The sequence below is a fragment of the Micromys minutus genome (assembly GCF_963924665.1).
Source record: "Micromys minutus genome assembly, chromosome: 28".
NCBI lineage: Eukaryota > Metazoa > Chordata > Mammalia > Rodentia > Muridae > Micromys > Micromys minutus.
In genome coordinates this window covers 15991494-16011441 of record NC_137963.1, presented here as the reverse complement: position 1 = coordinate 16011441, position 19948 = coordinate 15991494, and the positions used below count along the sequence as shown (strand labels likewise).

The 19948-nt window shown below is 48.5% G+C and overlaps 1 protein-coding gene across 1 annotated transcript; it reads right to left on the bottom strand.

Annotated features, from left to right (window-relative positions):
- Positions 1–1265: 1265 nt before the first annotated feature.
- Positions 1266–14407, bottom strand: AMBP (alpha-1-microglobulin/bikunin precursor; the record flags this gene model as incomplete). The annotated part of the gene is made up of 10 exons (XM_080940168.1): positions 1266–1387; positions 4083–4256; positions 4597–4764; positions 5672–5753; positions 8769–8815; positions 9417–9518; positions 10358–10474; positions 11473–11549; positions 12843–12985; positions 14294–14407. The coding sequence occupies 10 exons, from the start codon at positions 14405–14407 to the stop codon at positions 1266–1268; spliced, it is 1146 nt and encodes a 381-aa protein (XP_080796294.1).
- Between the last annotated feature and the right edge of the window lie 5541 nt (positions 14408–19948).

Genomic DNA, 19948 nt, shown 5'->3' with positions numbered 1-19948 from the left:
ACTTCACGTTGGTGATCCGTTCACATCAGGTAAATCTTGAGAACGCCTTGGTGCCCCATTCCTCCTGCCCCGCTACTCAGTGACCACGTGTGTGTGCGCGCACCGCCATCCTGTCTCAGTAGTAAAGACATTCTAGGCAATACCACAGACACATATGTGTCTTGCTTCGAGTACAAGAAACTCAAGTCATCTTAAAAAAAAAAAAAAAAAAAAAAAAAAAACTTAAAAACACAAAAAAAAATTTACAAAAAAGCAAACACACACACAAAAAAAAGTATCTTTTTTAGGCCAGAGTTTTCTACAGGTATTAATGAATATTTTTCTTAATCCTTATAAGTTTTATGTGTTTAATATTTCTTAATACCAGTAGTATTACTTTATACTTTTGTAGCAACATAATATTTTTATAAACAGCCAGTGCTTGGCTCCAGTCTTCACGGGGGTTTATGCAGGGCTATCTTAGGGACCCTGTGTGCCATGTACTGTATTTAAAAAACAATTACCCAGTGTCACACTTGCTGTGTTAATTAACAAAGACGTCATTGGCGGTCTCCTGTATTGATGGTGTGGACCCAGCAGTCCTTCATGGGCCCACGTTGCATGGGGGTTGAGTAGGCAGTTCTTGTGATACATAAACTCCCAAGACCAAACTTGAGGGTTTATCTAGGGTTTTCTGTGTGTCCTTTTGGGGTGTTTTATTTTACTTTGGTTTGGGTACTGTTTCTCCATGTTCCAGCCAAATTGGTTTTCATGGTGTTTGAAAAATTTTACTGATGTCAAAATGGAAGAAAGGAACAGAAAAGAAAAAAAAAATTTTTAAAAAGATTTTTACAAAGTAATAAAATGTAAAACTGAGCTGTTTTAATGTCACTGTTTTTACATGTGTATTCTTGTCCACAAGTGGAATATTCCTGTGGATATGGAGAAGAGGAAGTTTCCACTGGGTTCCTTAAGTCACCAAAAGCCCTGGCCCAAGATTCAGTTCCTCCCCCGACCCCCAAACCATTTTCCAGCTGGATGAAGCCAAGGTAAAAAGACATCCTTCAAAGACTATCAGTTGCCTAAGTGCGTTCACGAGTTCATGTCATGTTGTATTTATGGTTTTACAATAAAACGACCTTTAGGAACCTCTGGTGTGTGATGTTTTCATAGGTTTGGGGTGGGGCCTAATCATCCACTCAACTCAGCCTGCGGTGGCTGGGTGGATAGGAGAGAAGTCAGGCACTGAGATGGCATGAGCCTGTCACTCTCTCAAGTCATGTTTGTCATTCTTCACCAAAGGGACATCGGTTGGCACAGCACAGACTTGGCCCAGACAGTGGTTGGTGGGTCTGGACGAAGCTATCCAAAGAGTCTGTGACCTGCTGTGGGGATGGCTTGTAGAGGCCTGTCTCGGAGAATAAGAGATGGGTTTAAATCAGTCCTGCGGTTCCATAGAGAAGGCACACATCCAAGAGGGCCGGCCCCACAGCCATCCGCCAGGCTCTCATTCCCATACAATAGTGTTTACGGCTCTTCTGTGTATCATTTTTTCCCTGGGCGGGCCAGCCGGATTTCTGATAGCCCTGGAACTCTAAACGCAGGAAGAGTCAGCTCCTGCCACTTGTTCAGAGCCTGATGTCACAGACAAGAGGACATTGTTGCTTTGCTTCATAGGCTCGAAGTCGAGGGAGAAAAGATCCCACTGGAAAATGAGTGTAGCCCGTATGGAGGGGAGGGTGTAGGACCTCAGAGGAGCCCAGTACAGGAAAGCTGTTCTCTTAGTCTCCAGGTAAGTCCTCAGTTCCAGCGAAGTCCCTAACTTGTGCTGAGGAATTCTACTCTAAGAAGATGAGTTATTAGGATCTTCTGGGGGGGAAAAGTTCCATTGAAGTACGTGCAGGTGGCCTCTCTATATTTGGCCCCTTCCTTTGCAGAGGGCAGCAGTCTAGCCCTGCAGGCACGCAGCCATGGAAACTTCTAGAGAAGAATCCTGGACATCATTGTGTCTGTAGATAAAGTTGGTGCAGGAATTTCTCTACAGCTGAACAGTTCTTAGGAAGTCTGTGCTGTCTACAAATTTTCTGGATTCCCTGACCTCGAGGGTCAAGGCTAGGCCTGTGGAACTTACCACTTGAGGGCTAGTCTCTGGGTTATGGCCATTTAAGGTGTTTATTAAGCAGTTCTGTCTATACTGTAGTGAACATAGAGATACTCTGTGCCTCTTCGGGGTAAGAGCTCCTGTGCAGAGAACGGATCCTGGGCCCTTTTGAGAAACACATGGATTTCTGGGATTGGGGTTACAGGCAGCCACACCAGAGAGATGACTGGATAGTCAGGGTATGCTATTATTTATTAGTTAAAGCTGGAGCAAATTCCAGGGAAAGCCTGCCCTGAGGGATAGCTCAGAACTGTCACAGAAGCTGGTGCCTTCAGGACAGACCGTCAGAGACAAGACAGCTACAGGAAGAACTATTCTCAGGGGACAGCCCAGAGCCCTCAGTTTTCTTCCCATAAGAACTGAGACACCCACCTGGGTTAGCGCACGTCTCACTCCAGGACTGAATAGGTAGAGGCAGGGCAGGCAATCTTGAGTTTGAGACCAACCTGGGCTACGTAGAAGGATCTTGTCCCAAAGCCACCAAGAATTGAGCAGATATTTATGAAGACTTTTTTTTTAAGTAGAGAATTCAGAACTGTACAACAAACAAAACCATGAACCCGATGTTCCACCCACTGGTGGAAACCAGCCAGCGTATGTAATTTGTATATAATATCTGCCCTCTTAAATATTCATCTTCCAGGGCACTCCAAAATGCTCCACTTCAGAGTGGTCTCTCCAAACTCCCATTAGCAGCTGTCTCTGGCAGGAGAGGTGGATGAGATCCTGATCATGGTTGTCAGCCGTGGCTGTTCTGGAGCTCACTCTAGACCACATTGGCCTTGAACTCACAGAGATCTGCCTGCCTCGGCCTTCAGAGTGCTGGGATTAAGGGTGTGTGTCGCTACCTACCGTCCATTGGGTTTTCTTTCTTTGTGTTTGTTAAAGTAAAACAAAATAACCCCAGTCCACTACTGAAGAATTAGAAACATATGAAATGGGGCATAGCCAGGATCTTTTACTGCAGGATATTGTCACATTGCAAGCTACGCATCTTTCTCTCCTGGGAAGGCTGGTTTACTCATGCCCCGAGCTTCCCTTCTCCTCCGATACACTTATTGTGCCAATGAAATGCCAACACACAGAATGCTAGGAAATGACAGCTTGTTTTATTTGGATCCAGATCATCTAAGCCGTACGGCACTGTGGCGGACCGTGTCTACCCTCTTGGCTTGCAGACTGGCACCTTCAGAACCCTGTGGATACAGAGTGGCTCAGAATGGGTCCTTTGGCTAAAGTGAAACATCACTTGTTAAATGACCTCTCTTAAGGGTATTGCATCGAACAGCCTGGCCTTCTGCCTTCTCTGGCTTGTTGGAGGTACCATGTCCCAGTGGGACTAGCAAGACCCAGCGAATCTAAGTGATCACTGTACCCTGGTCATCCCACCAGCTGAGCACTAACCCCACAGTTTGGTACTATGAAGGTGGAGGGGAAAGTTGGAATTAGGAAGTTTGTCCCATTTTATAACTTGTAGTTGCTCTTGGAGCCCGGCCTGGTGGTAGACAGGCTTGTTTTCCCAGCTACTCAGAAAGATCAAAGCCTTCCTGGGCTACAGGGAAAAGTCAAGACCCTGCCTCAAAACAAAAAGCATTAAAAGGGAACGCGGTAGGGTTGGGTTGTAGCTTAGTGTTAGGCATGTGACAGGGATTGGGTTCAGGGACCCCTTGGTCTATGTGGTCAGCTTGAAGGAGTTAGAGGGCAGCTCCATCCAGCTCCTCAGCTGTCCCAAATACCTTCTGCTGGCTAGCATTTTCTCTGATCCAGATAGGACCAGCTAGGGCATATTCCTGGGCTTAGCCCATTTCCTAGGTGGGAAGCTGAGGCCCAGAAAATGGACCAAGCTTCTCACCTGGAAAACAGTCTATAGTTTGACTCACCAGTCCCTACCATTTACCGGGACCCCCTCGCCTGCCTCCCTGGACCCCCGAGGGCCTCCTACCATCAGCAGGCACTCCACAGTACTCCTTGCACTCCTTCTCAGAGTAGAACTTGTTACCGTTGCCTCTGCAGCCCCCATAGGTGAACTGGATGCACTTCCCTTGTGCCGCATCAAATGCCCAGAGCTCTATGAAGGCTCTGCAGGGGCCTTGGACTATGGGAAGATTGCAGGCGGCTGCGGAGGAAAGGGGGACATGGGGTGTTAGTCAGTCAGTCTTGCACCTGCTGTTGGGACATGCACAAGATGATAGACAGGACCAGGGAAGCCTGAACAGCTAGATTGCATGGTCCTTTTATAGACTGGGAGACTGGATGGCTCTCCAGAAAAACAAACGAACAAACAAACAAACAAACAAACCATGACTGACCCAGACCACCTACATCTAGATGTGGAATTCCTATGAGGAACCTTGCCCTGGCTTCTACCCTGAGAAAACCTTAACTTCTGCTCATGGGCAGACAGGTGTGTAGGACAAACTGGGGACATCGAAGGTACAAAGACTAGATGCACTCACCTATGGTCCGGCACGTCTGCAGACATTCCTTCTCAGACAGGAAGTTGTTGCCGTTGCCTAGGCAGCCCCCATACTGAAAGGTCTCACAGGCCATGGAAGCACCATTGTAGTAATACCTCTCTTGCATCCCTAGGCAGGGACCTTCTGAGTAGTTGAGCTGGCAGGAGTCTGAAAAGAGACAGAAGAGCGGCACTTACTGAACACCTGCTGTGTGTCTGTTCATGACATGTAAATGACATGTACATGACATGATGTTGGTCCCCCATGCTAACAACTTGATCTGTACCATCCATGTTGACAGACAGGTCTGTCAGCTCGCCCTTTGCATGAAGAGCAAGTGCCCCTTACCTTCTTCACCTCAAGATGGCAAATGCCCAAACCCCCAAAACCCAAAAATCACTGTGGGAGGTTTACCAGTGAACTGATGAACTATCTGCTTAGATTGTGCAATTGGCTTACCAGTGGCCACTCAGGCCTTTGCTCTCCTGTGATCCATAAAACCCTCTTTATATCTGGACACAGCCTGAGTTTCCTTGGCCCGGAAGTGTCTTTTGTCAACTCATTTCTGTCTCCTTAGATTCACCAGCCCTTTGATGATGCTGTCCTTTGGACCTGACATTTGCTCCTGACATTGAACCCAAAGAGCCAAGAAAACCCCAATGTCCAACACAAGTCCTACGGTGGAGCAGTCTTGGCAATTGCTGAGCAAATTCAATGAGTTGACATCCATACACAGCATCTTTACATCCTTCCCCTTTACTGATACAAGACTCCTAGAGGTTGCCTCAGGAGATGCATATCCGGTTACATAGCAGAGAAAACCAAGGCTTGGCGAGTGTGTAGATCGGATAAAAATTCACGGCAGAGCTGAGCCCTTCTGAGCCTGGGACTATATCTGCTGCCCCTCTCCCTCCAACCCAAGAGGGTTCAGAACTTCATCTGTCTTAGCTATAGCTGAGAGGTTGGGCCTTGCAGTGCTGAAAGGAGCCAGTCTGAGCTAGCTGTAGGCTCAGCCAGCCATGGGCTCTGTTCTCCACAGCATGGCTGAAGCAGGTGAGCAAATGAGTCTCCTTACCTTCTTTCTTGAGGGTCCCAGTTATCAGAAGCTCAGACCCTGACCCCTCATTCTCTTGGGGAAGCACTGCCCGCCGGGCTCTCTGGGGGAGAGAAGAGAACAGCGTTGCAGAGACTGTTGCTCACCTGAATCTCTACAGTTGTGGAAACAGACCAGACTGCCTAATGAGATGCTAGCCCCAGTATAAATCTGAATTTACAGAAAGGTCTCAAGAGGCTTTTCTGGCTGTAGAGCACCCTGGAAGCAGAGTTCAAGGCCAGTTAAAGAAGGGGTGGGGATAAAGACTCTTGGTCGCTAAGGAGCTGGTCTGCTCACAGGAGTAGGCTAAGACTTGAAAAGGTAGAACTATGGTGGTCTTACATTGTTTCTTCTTTTGAGGGGTAACTGAAAACTATTAGGGTCCTTCCAGATTGTCTTAACCTGGTGACATATAGGCCTTTCTTGGTGAGAAAGGAGAGATGGAGAAGGGGGAACAAGCTAGATAACACAGCTGCTTGAAGAAATTGGATTAAATTCAAGGACTAATCCCAACTCACAAGGATAAAGAAATATGAGAGCAAAAAATATGAGGAAAAAATCCAAGCCACCAGTGAAAGTCACAATGGCATCTATTGGTATAACAGGTGCCATTGGTGATCTTAAATGAGAGTTGGGAGAGATTCTAGATAAGCTGACATTTGGATACTGCAGGAAATAAACCCACATCCTAGGCATTGTGGAAGGAAGACAAATAAGATAGAAACAATAGAAGAAAACTTCTCTGAGTTGAAGAAGGAGTCAGGTTGTCCAGTTATGAAGAAAAAATTAAAATCATCAAACATAAAACAAACAAACTAACTAACAGAAACCTCCTCATGGACATTGTAGAAAAGATGAGCAGGTGTCCTAGAGAGCCTCGGGGTAAACCAGAAGATTTAAACACAGACGCTCAAGAGCAAACAACAAGGCCATAAAGATAGCAACCCTGTCACTCTCCTCTTGCCCAAGCTGCTGATTGTATGATAGACTCACAGAGACATAGTCTAAGCTGTGTTTGTTGTAAATGTTTTGACCCAAGCTGTCTGAGGGGCGAGAACCTCAATGGAGAAAATACTTTCATAAAATCAGGCTGTAGGCAAGCCAGGGAAGCATTTTCATAATTAGGGATTAATGCGGGCAGACCCATCCCATCCTGGGTGGCAGGATCCTGGCTTCTATAAGGAAGTGGGTTGACTGAGCCACAAGGAGCAAACCAGCAAGCAGCACCCCTCCGTGGCCTCTGCATCAGCTCCTGCCTCCAGAGTCCTGTCCTGTGTGAGTTCCTTCCTGGCTTTCTTCAGTGATGAGCAGGGTTGTGGACGTATAAGCCAAATAAACCGTTTCCCGGGTGGCTTTTGGTCATGGTGTTTCATCATGGCCAATGAAACCCTGACTAAAACAGCAAGGATCCAGAAATATGCTACTACATGTGTCTTTCCTGGGAGGAAAAAATGTTGTAGGAACATTTCCACCAAAGAGAAAAATTATATAAAGCCAGCGGTGCATACATTTCAAAATAAATAGTTAACCAGGTGACCGTGGTAGCACGTGCCTTTAATCCCAGCACTTGGGAAGCAGAGGCAAACGAATCTCGGTGAGTTCAAGGCCAGTGTGCTCTACATTGTGAGTTCCAGGACAGCCAGAACTTCACAGAGAGACTCTGTCTCGAATAAATAAATAAATAAATGAATAAATAAATAAATAAATGCCAATATGACTATGCAATTTGTGTCATCACTAACAAACATTTTAAAAGTGAAAGGGGTGTGGCTCGAGAAACTGCTCAGCAGTTAAGGCCACCTACTGCTCTGGCAGAAGACCCAAGTTTCCTTTCCAACACATGGTGCCTTCCAACTGCAATTTGCAGTTCTGAGTATCTGGCGCCTCTACTGGCCTCCGTAGGAACTGCACACACACAGCACAGGAGCATACACACACAGCCAAGACACTCGTGAACATTAAATAAAAACAAAAGTAAACAACAAACAGACAAACAACAACAAAACATAGTTTCTTCTTTGGGTAATACCAAATGGTAAACGATTCAGTATAATGGGAAAGCCCAGAAGACCCAGGAACCCAGGGTCTTAAGAGGCTGTGGTGTCTTCCTCAGAGGATTCAGGATGCCCATGTTTATGGCTGAGGCTTTGTTCATGGCTTGGGGAACAGGACTTATGTATAATGGGTCAAGGCAGTGCAGAAGCTCTGCCATCTTGTATTCTTGCTGAGGCTATTCTGGCTTTAACATGGCCTCCTTGATGGAGAATTGATCCCATGGAAAATTACCCTTCTCTGTTCTCAGAACCAAAGGTTGGGGTGTTCTAGCTAACTTTCCTTAGCTTCTGTTAAAATGGCTTGCTTAAAAATACTTACTTTTGAGAATAGAATCCCCCACCCCCCATACAGCTGCCGAGTGAGATGTGAGGACATGGTTTCTATCTTTTGAAAACCCTGTGTTCTGTACACTTGGGGCTACACTCAAGTCCCTGAACACTTGAGTGTATTCCAGCAGCTGGAATAAAGACTTTCAATTGGCTATTCGTTATTTTCGGGTGGCCATCTCTGGTGAGCTTCCCTTAATACATGGAGACAAAGCTGAAGACAAGATGTGGGTCTTGTCACCAAGCTAGGTCACCTGTTCAAGGACATGAAGATCAAGTCTCTGGAGATCTATCTACCTGCTCTCTCTCCAGGGAGAGATTATTAAATCTTTCTTGGGGCATCCCAAGTGTTTTGACACTACTGGGGACTACAACAGTCATGTTAGTCTGGATTTTGAGTGCACAAAGGAAGCAGTCACTGTCATCCAAGAGGCCAACATCTTGGCCAAGCCTTCTGTTCTCCCTGTGTGGATAGGCTTCTGGGGAACAACATTTGCAAGCTCCACACTTCTTTGTGCAAGGTGACAGACTGCTGTGGCTCTGTGCCGTGTACCTCACCCCTCTCTCCAGAGACACTGGCACCGTTCCTGTGCCCAAGAAACTGGTGTTGCTACCCAGTTCTTAAGCCCCAATAAGGCGCTCGTCTGTACAGAGTGCCTGGGGTGGGGCTGTTAAAGAGGGGTGGAAGAGATACTCACCGGAAGTGAAGTGGACTTCACCTCCCGATCCCCAGGGACACATTCTCCTAAGACAGAGGACACAGAAGAAGAGTGAACAAGAGGCCCCGGCTATGGGAGGTGGACAGATGTCAAGACCCATATTTAAATATGGTGGACATTGTGCCCTGTGTTTAGAGCACTTCCTGGAGGGCCCTCCACACAGCACTCAAAGCCTTGCCTCTAATGACTTTTTCCTCACAGACCTTTCACAGCAGGCTTTGAGGGCGGAACACATTGTTATCCCATTTGACAGATGAGGTAAGTAAGGGTCTAGGATGACTAGCCAGAAGTTACACTTCTGAGTTTGAACCACTAAGTTTCAATGTGGGTACTGTGACTGTGGAATCTGTGTCCTCAACCCCAAGGCTTTGCTGCCTCTTCAGTAGTGTCTGTGAGACTCCTGACCTTGGGATAAGAATGGGATTCATTAAGTGCTGGCTCTGCTAGTGCATGCTTTGAGACTTGGGACAAACCCAGGAGCTCTCTCGGGTCTTTGTAGGGAGGGAGAGGACTGTGGTCTTGTTTGTCTCTGAGTTTTATAGGAAAGATGCAGGGACAGGGGATGTTCTCTGTGGGACAGGAGGGAGGAGAGGACCAAAATTCAGACTTGGGCAAAATACCACTTACCTTTGTCTTCCATAAAAACGACAGAGTTCTCAGGGATGCCCACACTCAGGGCCACCTCCTTGAACTCCTGCAGAAGGCTGTCCCTCAGCTGTGGCTCCCGGCCTGCAAACAGAAAGCAGAGGAGATTCTGAGAGCCCCAGGTACCCTGTCCAGCTGGATGACTGTGTCCAGGGAAAAGTGTAGAAAGTACTGGCCCATTAACACTCCTTGACTTGCCACTGAAAGATGACTTCCCAAGAGAGAGACTGGGCCCATCATAGGTCCTGGGTCCTTACTCAGAGCTATTTCCACTGGCTCTGTCTGGGCCTTGATGATTCTAGAGTCACTTTCTTCTGGCTCCTTTCCATTTTCATGGTAAGAAGGGCCACACACACATGTATGCATGCACATGCACATGTGTTTGTCTGTATGGGCACCTGTGCAGGTGGAAGCCAGCGGTTGGAGAAGGAATCAGCTCCCATTGCTTTTTTATCTTACTCATTGGGGCAGGGTCTCTCAATCAAACTCAGAGCTCTCAGATCAAGCTTGTTTCTCTCACCAGTTTAAGTGGGATCCCCTGTCAGGTTCCCTCCCTGCTGGCTGGAATTACAGGCAGGTGACCACACCCACCTGGTGTTTTTGTGGATTCTGGGAATCCCAATTTGACCTCATTCTTGGTAGCAATCGCTTGCATCACCTAACTGTCTCCTCAGCCCTAGGAGTGGCTTTTAGAGATGGCGTGAGAAGTCTACCTCACCCAGGATGCTGTTCTGTACCTGCTCAAGGTCAGCCCATTGTCCCTCCCTAACTGGGGAAAAGGCAAGCTTCCTGTTCCTTCCCACCCATGGTCCACAAATGGATAATCTCTGCCTCAGCCCCACCCCAGCCCCACCCCACCCACCCCCACCCCACCCCCACCAGCCCTACCCCCACCCCAACAGACTCATTGTTAAGGCCTTTACCATAGAGCTTGGCAGTGATGGTGGGTTCGTAGTGGTGGCTGAGCTTTTTGGTAAGGAAAATGGCATATTCGTCATAGTTGGTGTGGACGACGTAGGATTCCAAGGTCACATTCCATTCTGTGTGGAAGACGCAGGAGTCTGCGGTTAGGTTCTTCACCCTGTAGCCCGTCACCTGTCCTTCACTCAGCATGCCTGCACCCATCCCCACAGCCACACGGCCCTTCCGAGGGCTCACCATCTGCTCACCCAGCATCCCTCTCTTCCCACCTGCTAGACATCAGCTCACCGACCTCCACTCCACCCACCCATTCTAAGTGGCTCTTGTTTCCTCTTTTCTATCTCCCTCCCTCCCTGGTACCTTCCCTCTCTTTTCCCTACCTTCCTCTTTTCATTCCCCTCTTCCTTCCTCCCACCCTTCCGTTCTCCCTCCTCCCTTGCCTCTTCTCCCCGCCCACCTCTGGCTCCTGTTCTTTTCTCCTTCTTTTATTTAAAAGCACAGCCTCATTTAGCCTAGGCTGGCCTTTTAGCTTGCTATGTACGCAAGGATGACTTTGAACTTCTCTGATCCTCCTCCACCTCATTGCTGTGACTATAAGCATGAATCACCATGGCCAGCTTTCCTTTCTTCCTTTCTCTTTCTTTCTGTCCTTTCTGTCTACCTTTCCTTTCTTCTTTTTTCTTCCATCACTCCATCCACCTGCCTTTCAGATGACCCATCAACTCATCTGCCCATTCGTTTGCTTAATGTTGTTCATGGACTTGATTTCCTCCTTGGCCACTACCCATGCGTTCATCCCATGCAGGATGATTGGCACACACCAGACAGTCAACAGACAGTTGCCAAATCTTTGAGTAAATTTGGACCCGTATCCCTCTGCCACATAGCACCAAAGATGGGGTCTGAGGGGTGGGGATGTCATCCTTGGCATTCTGGACCTCTCCCAGTTCTGGTCTTATGCTAACTAGGAGTGGGGTGGGGACTGTGGAGTGCCAAGATGGCGATTATGCATTTGGGGGAAGGATGGATGACCTCTTAGATAACTGTGAAGGAAGGTTGCAAGGGTAGAGGGGGAGAGAAAGGGAAGGAAGGGGCTGTGGTGTGACCCCTCACTCACTGGATTTATGGTAATAGAACTTTCCGGCGATGTCTGTCTTCTGATATTCCCCGGAGATCTCCTCACAGATACCTTTCCTGGCAATGATAAAGTCAAAATTTCCAAATATCCCCTTTCACAGTCATTCTAACCCTTGGAAATCCCGATTTTGTACATGAGGAGCAGAGAAAAGGGATAGACAGGTTCCTGGGTCCTGGCGGTAAAGCTGCTGTCATCGTTGCTGCCCATTTCCCTGGTGGTAACAAAGAGCCGATGTTTGGCTTTTGTTCATTGCATAATATCCTCATCTAGGACGTGGGGGTGACGCATCAATGCCCCTTCTGGATGTCCTGGGACCTCTCAGCACGTCTTATGGGTCTGGGAAGCTCTGTAGAATTCTATTACTTTTACACTATCACTCCATGTCCTGTGAAACACTTGTGCCATATGTTGGGGACACAGAAGAAAGCCTGACAGGCCTGACCTTGCATGGGGCTTGTAGTAATGTGGGTCAGGAAGTCCATCCGGGGTCAGATGCAAACAGGGTACTCAGCAGTGTGTAGAAACACTGTACTCGAGAGGGTCTAGAAGGGTTTTCTGGAAGAAACGGCATGGAAAAACTGTGCCTGGGACTCACAGAATGAGGCCAGGGAGACAAGGAGATGCGTAATGGCCTGGAGGGGGAGAGGGTGAAGCAGTCGGGAGCTAAAAACTCTGCTGCAGGGGGTTTGCAGAGGCCACAGGAGAGCACGGAACAGGGAGGAGAAGAGCTGAAAGGCCTAGAGGCCACATCAAGATTTCCCTCTTAATACTGAGGGCAGTGGGGAAGCTATGGAAGGTTCTCATCAGCTGGTGTGGCTTCTTTAAGTCTCTCTGGTTGCTAGGTGAAGACTGGACCAATGGGAAAGACTGAGATTGAAGATGGAAAGGCAAGTAGGTGGGTTACAGGAGACAGGAAGGGAGGGACTGAGGGAGGGAGTGATGGAGGCAGGGGAGGAGGAAGGGTAGGAGGGAGAGAGGTTTGGACCACAGTGGCAGCAGTGGAGAGAGGTCAGGTAGGAGAGGCTAGGAGAAGAGGGAGAACTTCATGATGAACTGGACGGAGGGGGGGAGGAATGGGTAGAGTCTAGAAACTTCACCCTAGACCCATTGCCCTGAGGCTCTCTAGCTAGGTCCTTGGGGTAGCTGTTTCCTTCCTCAGCAGAGGGAAAAAATGCCCAAGAAGAGGCAGGTTGCACCCAAAGCCTAGCGTTGGAGACGTGGTCCTTGAGAGACACATCTGCTGGAGAGGATAGCCGTGAACCTGAGGCTTAGAAACAAGGTCCTAGCTGTGGTTTCCAGGACAAGATGGGAGGTATTGGGGAGCCTGGTCACCCCAGTGGCCCACTCACCGCCATCGAGTACTGGTCATGCGGATCTCGGCTTCTGTGGCCCCCTCCTGTAGCACCAGGGTGCTTACGCTCATCCTGTCCATAATCCGCCTCAGCCATGGGCAGGTGGATCCCACCGCCAGGTTGAACCATTTTCCATAGATCTAGGAAGGAACACTCAAGCTGGAATCTGGATTTAACCAGGCCTTTGAGAAGACATGTTCACACTCCTCCTCCCTTCTCCAAGGGCCAGTCCTTTATGGGACAGTGTCCCTAGGCTAACAGTGGAGTTCCAGGTCCAGCATATTTAGGGCAGAGCTGTGCAGAGTCTCCCTGCCTTACACAAGGCCCACTCCTCAGAAGTAAAGGGTCTGAGATGCCCCTGTGGGCAAGTAGGCTCCAGGCTGAGCATTCTGAGGTCACCAGGTAATAATGCCATAGAAACTGAGGCTTGGGTTTCATGCCTTCCACAGCAATGACTGCCACCTTGTGAAGCACCCTGTGGAGGTGCCATGAAGACATTAAAACCTGGGAGGACCTTCTAGGACCAGATAACCATCTATTACTCTTGACACAAGTTAGACTGTGGGGAGCTTCCAACCCCTGGACCCCAAAGGTATAGAAAAGTTACCAGGAGAGGTCTGAGAACCCCTCAGCTAGATCATGGAGACAGTATTGAGGCAGACAAGGTCCCTTACTCAGATAACTTCATGATTCAGGAGAAAGCTGGGGTGGGGGACTCTATAAAACACACACACACACACACACACACACACACACACACACACTAACATATGCATGTCCCCCCACACACTGGCATGTTCATGCACACATATATATACACACTGATATGTGTATGCACACACACATACATACTAACATATGCATAACCCCACATTCAATGACATGAGCTTATCCTCGCACCTACATGTGCGTGCTTCCTCACACTGATATGTGCATTTGCATACACACACACACACACACATGCAAGGGCAAGAGCATGCATGCAAAACTATTTGCACATATCCACATACACATAGACACATAATGTCATGCCTGCCACAGGCCAAGGTATCCTTAAGCACAAACTTCATACTTCCCTGAACCCCATAAATCCGTGTCCAACCTCTTTTCTTCCCATAATCCCACAAGCCTGTCCCCAAAGCTCACAGGTGTATGCCTACCCTGCCATCCATCCATCCACCTGCCAAAATGTGGATTTCTCTGGGGACCCATGAGGACAGGGAAGATATAAAAGACACTAAACTTGCAGAGGTCCCCAAAGAATGAATGGCGTAAGGGAGCTGTGTCTTCAGAGACTCTCGGAATAACCCAACAGTCTGTCCAGGAAGGGCTCCTAGAGATGGAGGTACTATCTACAAGATAGGAAAATGGGCACCCCAAGACAAGCAGGCCCAGTGGCATGGGCATACTACCACTGTGGCCACCTCAGCCAGAGAGGCCAACCTTACCCGGGACTCGCTGAAGTTCTCCTGAACCTGGATATCTGGAAGTGTTGAGGCATGGTCAGCCCTCGAAGTGAGGCAGGCAGTCAGCAGCAGGAACAGGGTCCCGAGACCCCGCATGGCTCTGCAGTCTTTGGCCTTTGATGTCTCACCTCTTGGTTGGGACTGGGAACTACTTTCCTGCCAGGGGCAATTACAAACTGAAGCTGGGGAAGGGGCCCAGAGGCAAAGATAACCTTGTTTGCTCTGTTCAGCTAAGGTCAATCAGGGTCTTGGGCAAGCTCTAATCGATTTCTACAGTCCAGCCCAGGTCCAGCTCTGTGGACAGGAAGTCATGGTTACTGATTCTAAAGGGACATAGACCAAGCACAATAGGTTCAGACCCCAGAAAGGTTTTCTTATAGGTCTAACTCTCCCCAGAGTGCAGAGAGGATGGGCAAGTCAGGCAGTGATGGGCCTTTCCCTGTAGTCCTTCCCCATGGACTTCGTGCCAGTGAGCCAGATAGCCTGGTTCTGGCTTCTTTCTTGTACGATAAAACTAAAGCCCAGACAGACAAGTTGGCTACAGAGCAAGGCATCCTTCCTCTGGTCTCCAGATTCTCATATCCTTTAAGACAAATGTAACAGGAAGAAATGCTATCCTTTCACCAAGCCACACTGGTTTCCCACAGGGACAGCATCAGGACCCAGATGGACCCCACACTCACCTCAGAAACATGCAGATGACGTCACATGCACAGACATGTTTTAACCTTCCTGGAATGACCTGGCCTACTGGGGCCCCACCGTAAGAAAGGGAGCATCTGAAGAATGCCAAGGGTTGTGCCTCCAAAGCCAGGCAGCTTCCTAAGGGCTTCTGGCTGTGTGAGCTTAGTTTTCTGAGCCCCTCGGTGATCTTTTTATCACCAATAAACAGGGCTAACACCAATACCTGGAGCTCAGCATTGGGGTGGAGGTTGAAAGGGTTAATGCCAGCAGACAATAGCTGAAGGGTGACTTGTGACCTCCATAAAATGCATGTCCCTGTTGGTCCAGAACCACAAAGCAGGGTGCTACTTTTAGACCAGACCAGTTAAAGCAAGTTTGGGGAGGAAGACCTACTTTGTGTAATTTCTAATGATTCAGGCTTAATTAATTTATTAACTTATTTTACAATGGTGGTCCGAAGAAGGTAACACAGAAACATTTTGATTTAAAACAACAACCGCAAAAAAGTCTTTTGAGACAGTTTTGTGTAACTCAGGCTGCCCTTGAACTCAATTTGTAGTCAGAGCTTCCCTTGAATATTGGATCCTCCTCATGGATGCTTTAATTACAGCATGTACTGCTACCATATCTGGTTTGTGCTGTGGTGGGTTAAACTCAGGGCTTCCTGCATGTTGGGCAAGAGCCCTACCAACTGAGCTACATCCTTAGCCTCTAGGTTTTCATACTCTCTTGGGAGGTTGGATGGTTTTGCTTTGTTTTGTTTTGTTTACCCATATCTGTTCCTGTCAGAGTGCAGGCTCCTCCCTCTGGTCCCTAGACATTCCCTTCTCTCTCCTCCAGGGGTTCCAGTCATCGTCCTCTTCCCGGCTCCTCTCACAACACACACCTTCACGCAGCAAGCAAGCCCTGTTAGAGCTGACACCCAGGAACCAGAGCCTTGCACATGGAAGCAGTGGTTCCCCGTTCTGTAGTCAGTGCACCATGTCCCTTCTGTGACACCCAGCAGACACAGTCCCCCTTTTGCTGGTATCCAGAGCGCATGTGTGTCTGTCTATAAATGAGAGGGTTTCCAGTGCACCATGACAGACAGCTTGGCTACGGATGGAATTTCCTTTTTTGCTCTGGCTGCCAGGGAGCACATAACTTCCATACACGTTTCAACACAGCAACTGTCTTGGCTTAACTTTCTGGCAGAGTTGCCTTCATTTGTGTTCCTGATTCTCAGACAAAAAAAGAAAAAGCAAACATTGACTTGTTTGTGGGACTAGTCTGTGAAGGAAGGCATGCGCATGACACAACCCACGTGCTGTGGTGGAGGTGCAGGAGGAGGTCAGAGGGCATCTTGCGGGAACCAGTTTTCTCCTTCCATCATGTGGGTTCCAGGGATGGAACTCAAATTGTCAGGGTTGGCGGCAAGTGCCATTACCCACTGAGCCATCTTTCAAGGTTGGCTGATGGTGGGCACAAGGGAGGGGAGGGGGAGGAGAGAGAAAAGGAGAAGGGGAAGGGGGGAGGAAAAGCATCACCTTACACACACACAGAGACACACACACACAGACACACACACACACACACAGACACACACACAGACACACACAGAGACACACACACAGACACACACACAGACACATACACAGACACACACACAGACACAGACACATAGACACAGACAGACACACAGACACAGACACACAGACACAGACAGACACACACACAGACACACACAGACACAGAAAGACACACAGACACACACAGACACACACAGACACACAGACACACACAGACACTCACAGACACAGACAGACACACAGACACATACACACACACAAACACACACACAGACACTCACAGACACACACAGACACTCACAGACACACACAGACACTCACAGACACACAGACACACAGACACACACAGACACACAGACACACAGACACACACAGACACACAGACACACAGACACACACAGACACTCACAGACACACACAGACACTCACAGATACACACAGACACTCACAGACACTCATACTCACAGACACACACACTCACAGACACTCACAGACACACAGACACACACAGACACTCACAGACACACACAGACACACACATACACACAGACATATATAATTTCTTTTTATTCTATGTCCATTGGTGTTTTGCTGCATGCATGTCTGTGTGAGGGTCAGAAACCCTGGACCTGCAGATAGGTGTGAGTTGCCATGTGGTTACTGGGAATTGAACCTGAGGCCTCTGGAAGAGTAGTAAGTGCTCTTAACCACTGAGCCATCTCTCCAGCCTCTCCAGCTTCTCCAGCCTCTCCAGCTTCTCCAGCCTCTCCAGCTTCTCCAGCCTCTCCAGCTTCTCCAGCCTCTCCCAACACGACCTTTCTGGCTTTCCTGGCAGGCTGGAAAGTCTAGGGCACTCAGGGTACCCAGCTCTGATCTCAGGCTGTTTGGGACAAGTCCATATATTCATTTTACAACCTGCTTGTGTGAGGAGCTGGGAGGACGGCTCAGTGTGTTGATTTACCGGGTCAGAACATGCACCTGAGGGTAAGATGGGGTGGGAGAGGAGCAGGGATGACTAGGGGTAAGGATCTCTGTTTTCACTGCAGATGTTTACATTCCTGAGATTATTAACCAGAACAAACAGAGGGATCTCAGCCAAGGTCACCTGGACTTTGAACCACTTTTAAACATTAACAGGGGCTACAGGGATGGAAGGTGGGACCCCATGCCCTTGCCTTTGTCTCTCAGAGTAGAGTTCTGAAGCTGAAGGTCCCCTGCCCTCCCGGGGTGAGGCACAAAATTCACATCAGGATTCTGGGCTGATTTAAAGGTGGGGAGGATGTTGCCCATCCAGTAACTTCACCGTACCAGCACAGCAGGGATCAAAGGCTTCGGTTTTTCAGCAAACACAGTGGGGAGGGGGCCTCATTCAAGGTTGCTCAGCTTACAGCCTAGTGGGGCCTAAACAGACCTGTTCCTACATCCACACTCTGGTTTCATGACTATCCAAGTGTTCATTATTTCTAGGTTGTCGTTAGGAACAGGATGGGGACCGTGACGTGGTTTGAGGAGGAGGCAGTCAAATGGGAACAGGTCTAAAGCAGGATATGAGGGGTTGGTTTTGGGAGGGGGACTCGCTCCAAGAGTAAACATGGAAGACATGAATACACAGGGGAGCAAGGTCCCAGAAGAGGTGTACCTCACTCAACTGGAAACAGAGCCACAAAAGTCCCTGAAAGAGAAATACACTTGTTATACAATACATACATAATACATACATACATAATACACACACTTACATATACTATACATACATACATACTACATGCATAATACACACTTAATAATACATACATAATACACATACATACATATACTATACACACATACATACTACATGCATACATACACACTTAATACATACATATATACACACATAATACATACATACTACATGCATATATACACAATACATATGCATACATATATACATACATTTACAATGCATACACATATACATTCTACCTGCATACATATACACATAATACATATAAACATACATGCATACATTCATACCAAAGCAGGTGACGTGGCTCAGTAAGTTAAAGTGCCTGCCATCAAGACTAATGACTTGAGTTTGATCCTAGAAACCCACACAGTGGAAGGAAAGCCCTGACCCCTTTCCTCTGAACCCTATGCTCACGTGCACACACATGAAATAGACACACATAAACTATTTTAAATTAAAAATGGAATGCATCCTGAGGGAGGGAGCTTGGAGGACAGAGGGGACTGCCTGGGCCAGTGGTGCAGGCAGGATTACCAGGGCCTGGGGCTTGCTACTTGCCCTGGAGGCACAGGGTTAGTTACATTGAGAATTGATGGAGAACGTATCTGGGGTACAGGAGATCACTGGGGAGACAGGAAAGGAATTGGAAGATAGTAAGTGCTCAGGGGGTTTCCAGGAAGAGCGAAGGACGGGACATTAGAAGCTGTTAATGGACGAACAAGGACCTCAGGGACACAGGGCCGAACAGAGGGCCAGTGGGCGTAGGCGAGCTTAATGTCACAGGTTGTTCTTTCAGAGCCTCCAGGGGGGTGTGGGGGTGGGGGTGGACACTGACAGTGAGAAAAGGGGTGCTCCTCACGGCTCAGCTGAGTTCCACACTCTGCCTTTCACGCCACACTTTGTGCCAGATAGAAAGCCAGGCTGGTGATGTATCTCAGTAAGTAAGGTGCCTGAGACCTCGGGTTTGAATCCCAGCAACGGTATCAGCTGGGCAAGCCCTGTACTGCCAGCAAAGTTCAAGGTCATCCTCAATCACCTATCAAATTCAAGGTCAGACTGGGCTGCTTGAGATCTTGTCACAGAAGAAGCTGGGAGTGCCACCAGCATCCAGTGACTTGTGGGGGACTAAGGGGCAGTCCTTCCCCACCTTGGCTTGGGCGGTTTCATCTAAACATCCAAATGGGTCAGTGCTGACTCAAGCGACTGTGCTGAAACAACGCATGGTTCACACTTGGGAGGAAGCCACATTGTTACCGGCACAGGGCGCTCAGAGCGTGCTCCAAACCCGACTGTGGCTGTGCTGTTGAGGACGCACGACTGCCTCTTGTCCACCTGGGGGCAGCAGAGGACTTGCAGGAAGCAAAGACGTGGAGCTGCTCAGGAAAGGCCTGTGGGGGGGAGGGGGGGACCGAGGCTAGATAGAGCCTTCCTTGCTTCTAACCAGCCTTAAACCCCGTGTGAGCCTCGTCCTTGACCTGCCAATCTTCATAGCCTGGGAGAGAGATGCAGACTGAAACAGGCTCTTAAGCAAATCGGAAGTCCCTGGGGCCTTCTGCTGGAGAGCAGGAACTGGGAACGTAGGCTGTCAGGCACCCAGGAGACCTAAGGAAGTGTCCTGCAGATACTTCTCTTAAATCCCTATTCAGGTCCTTACTA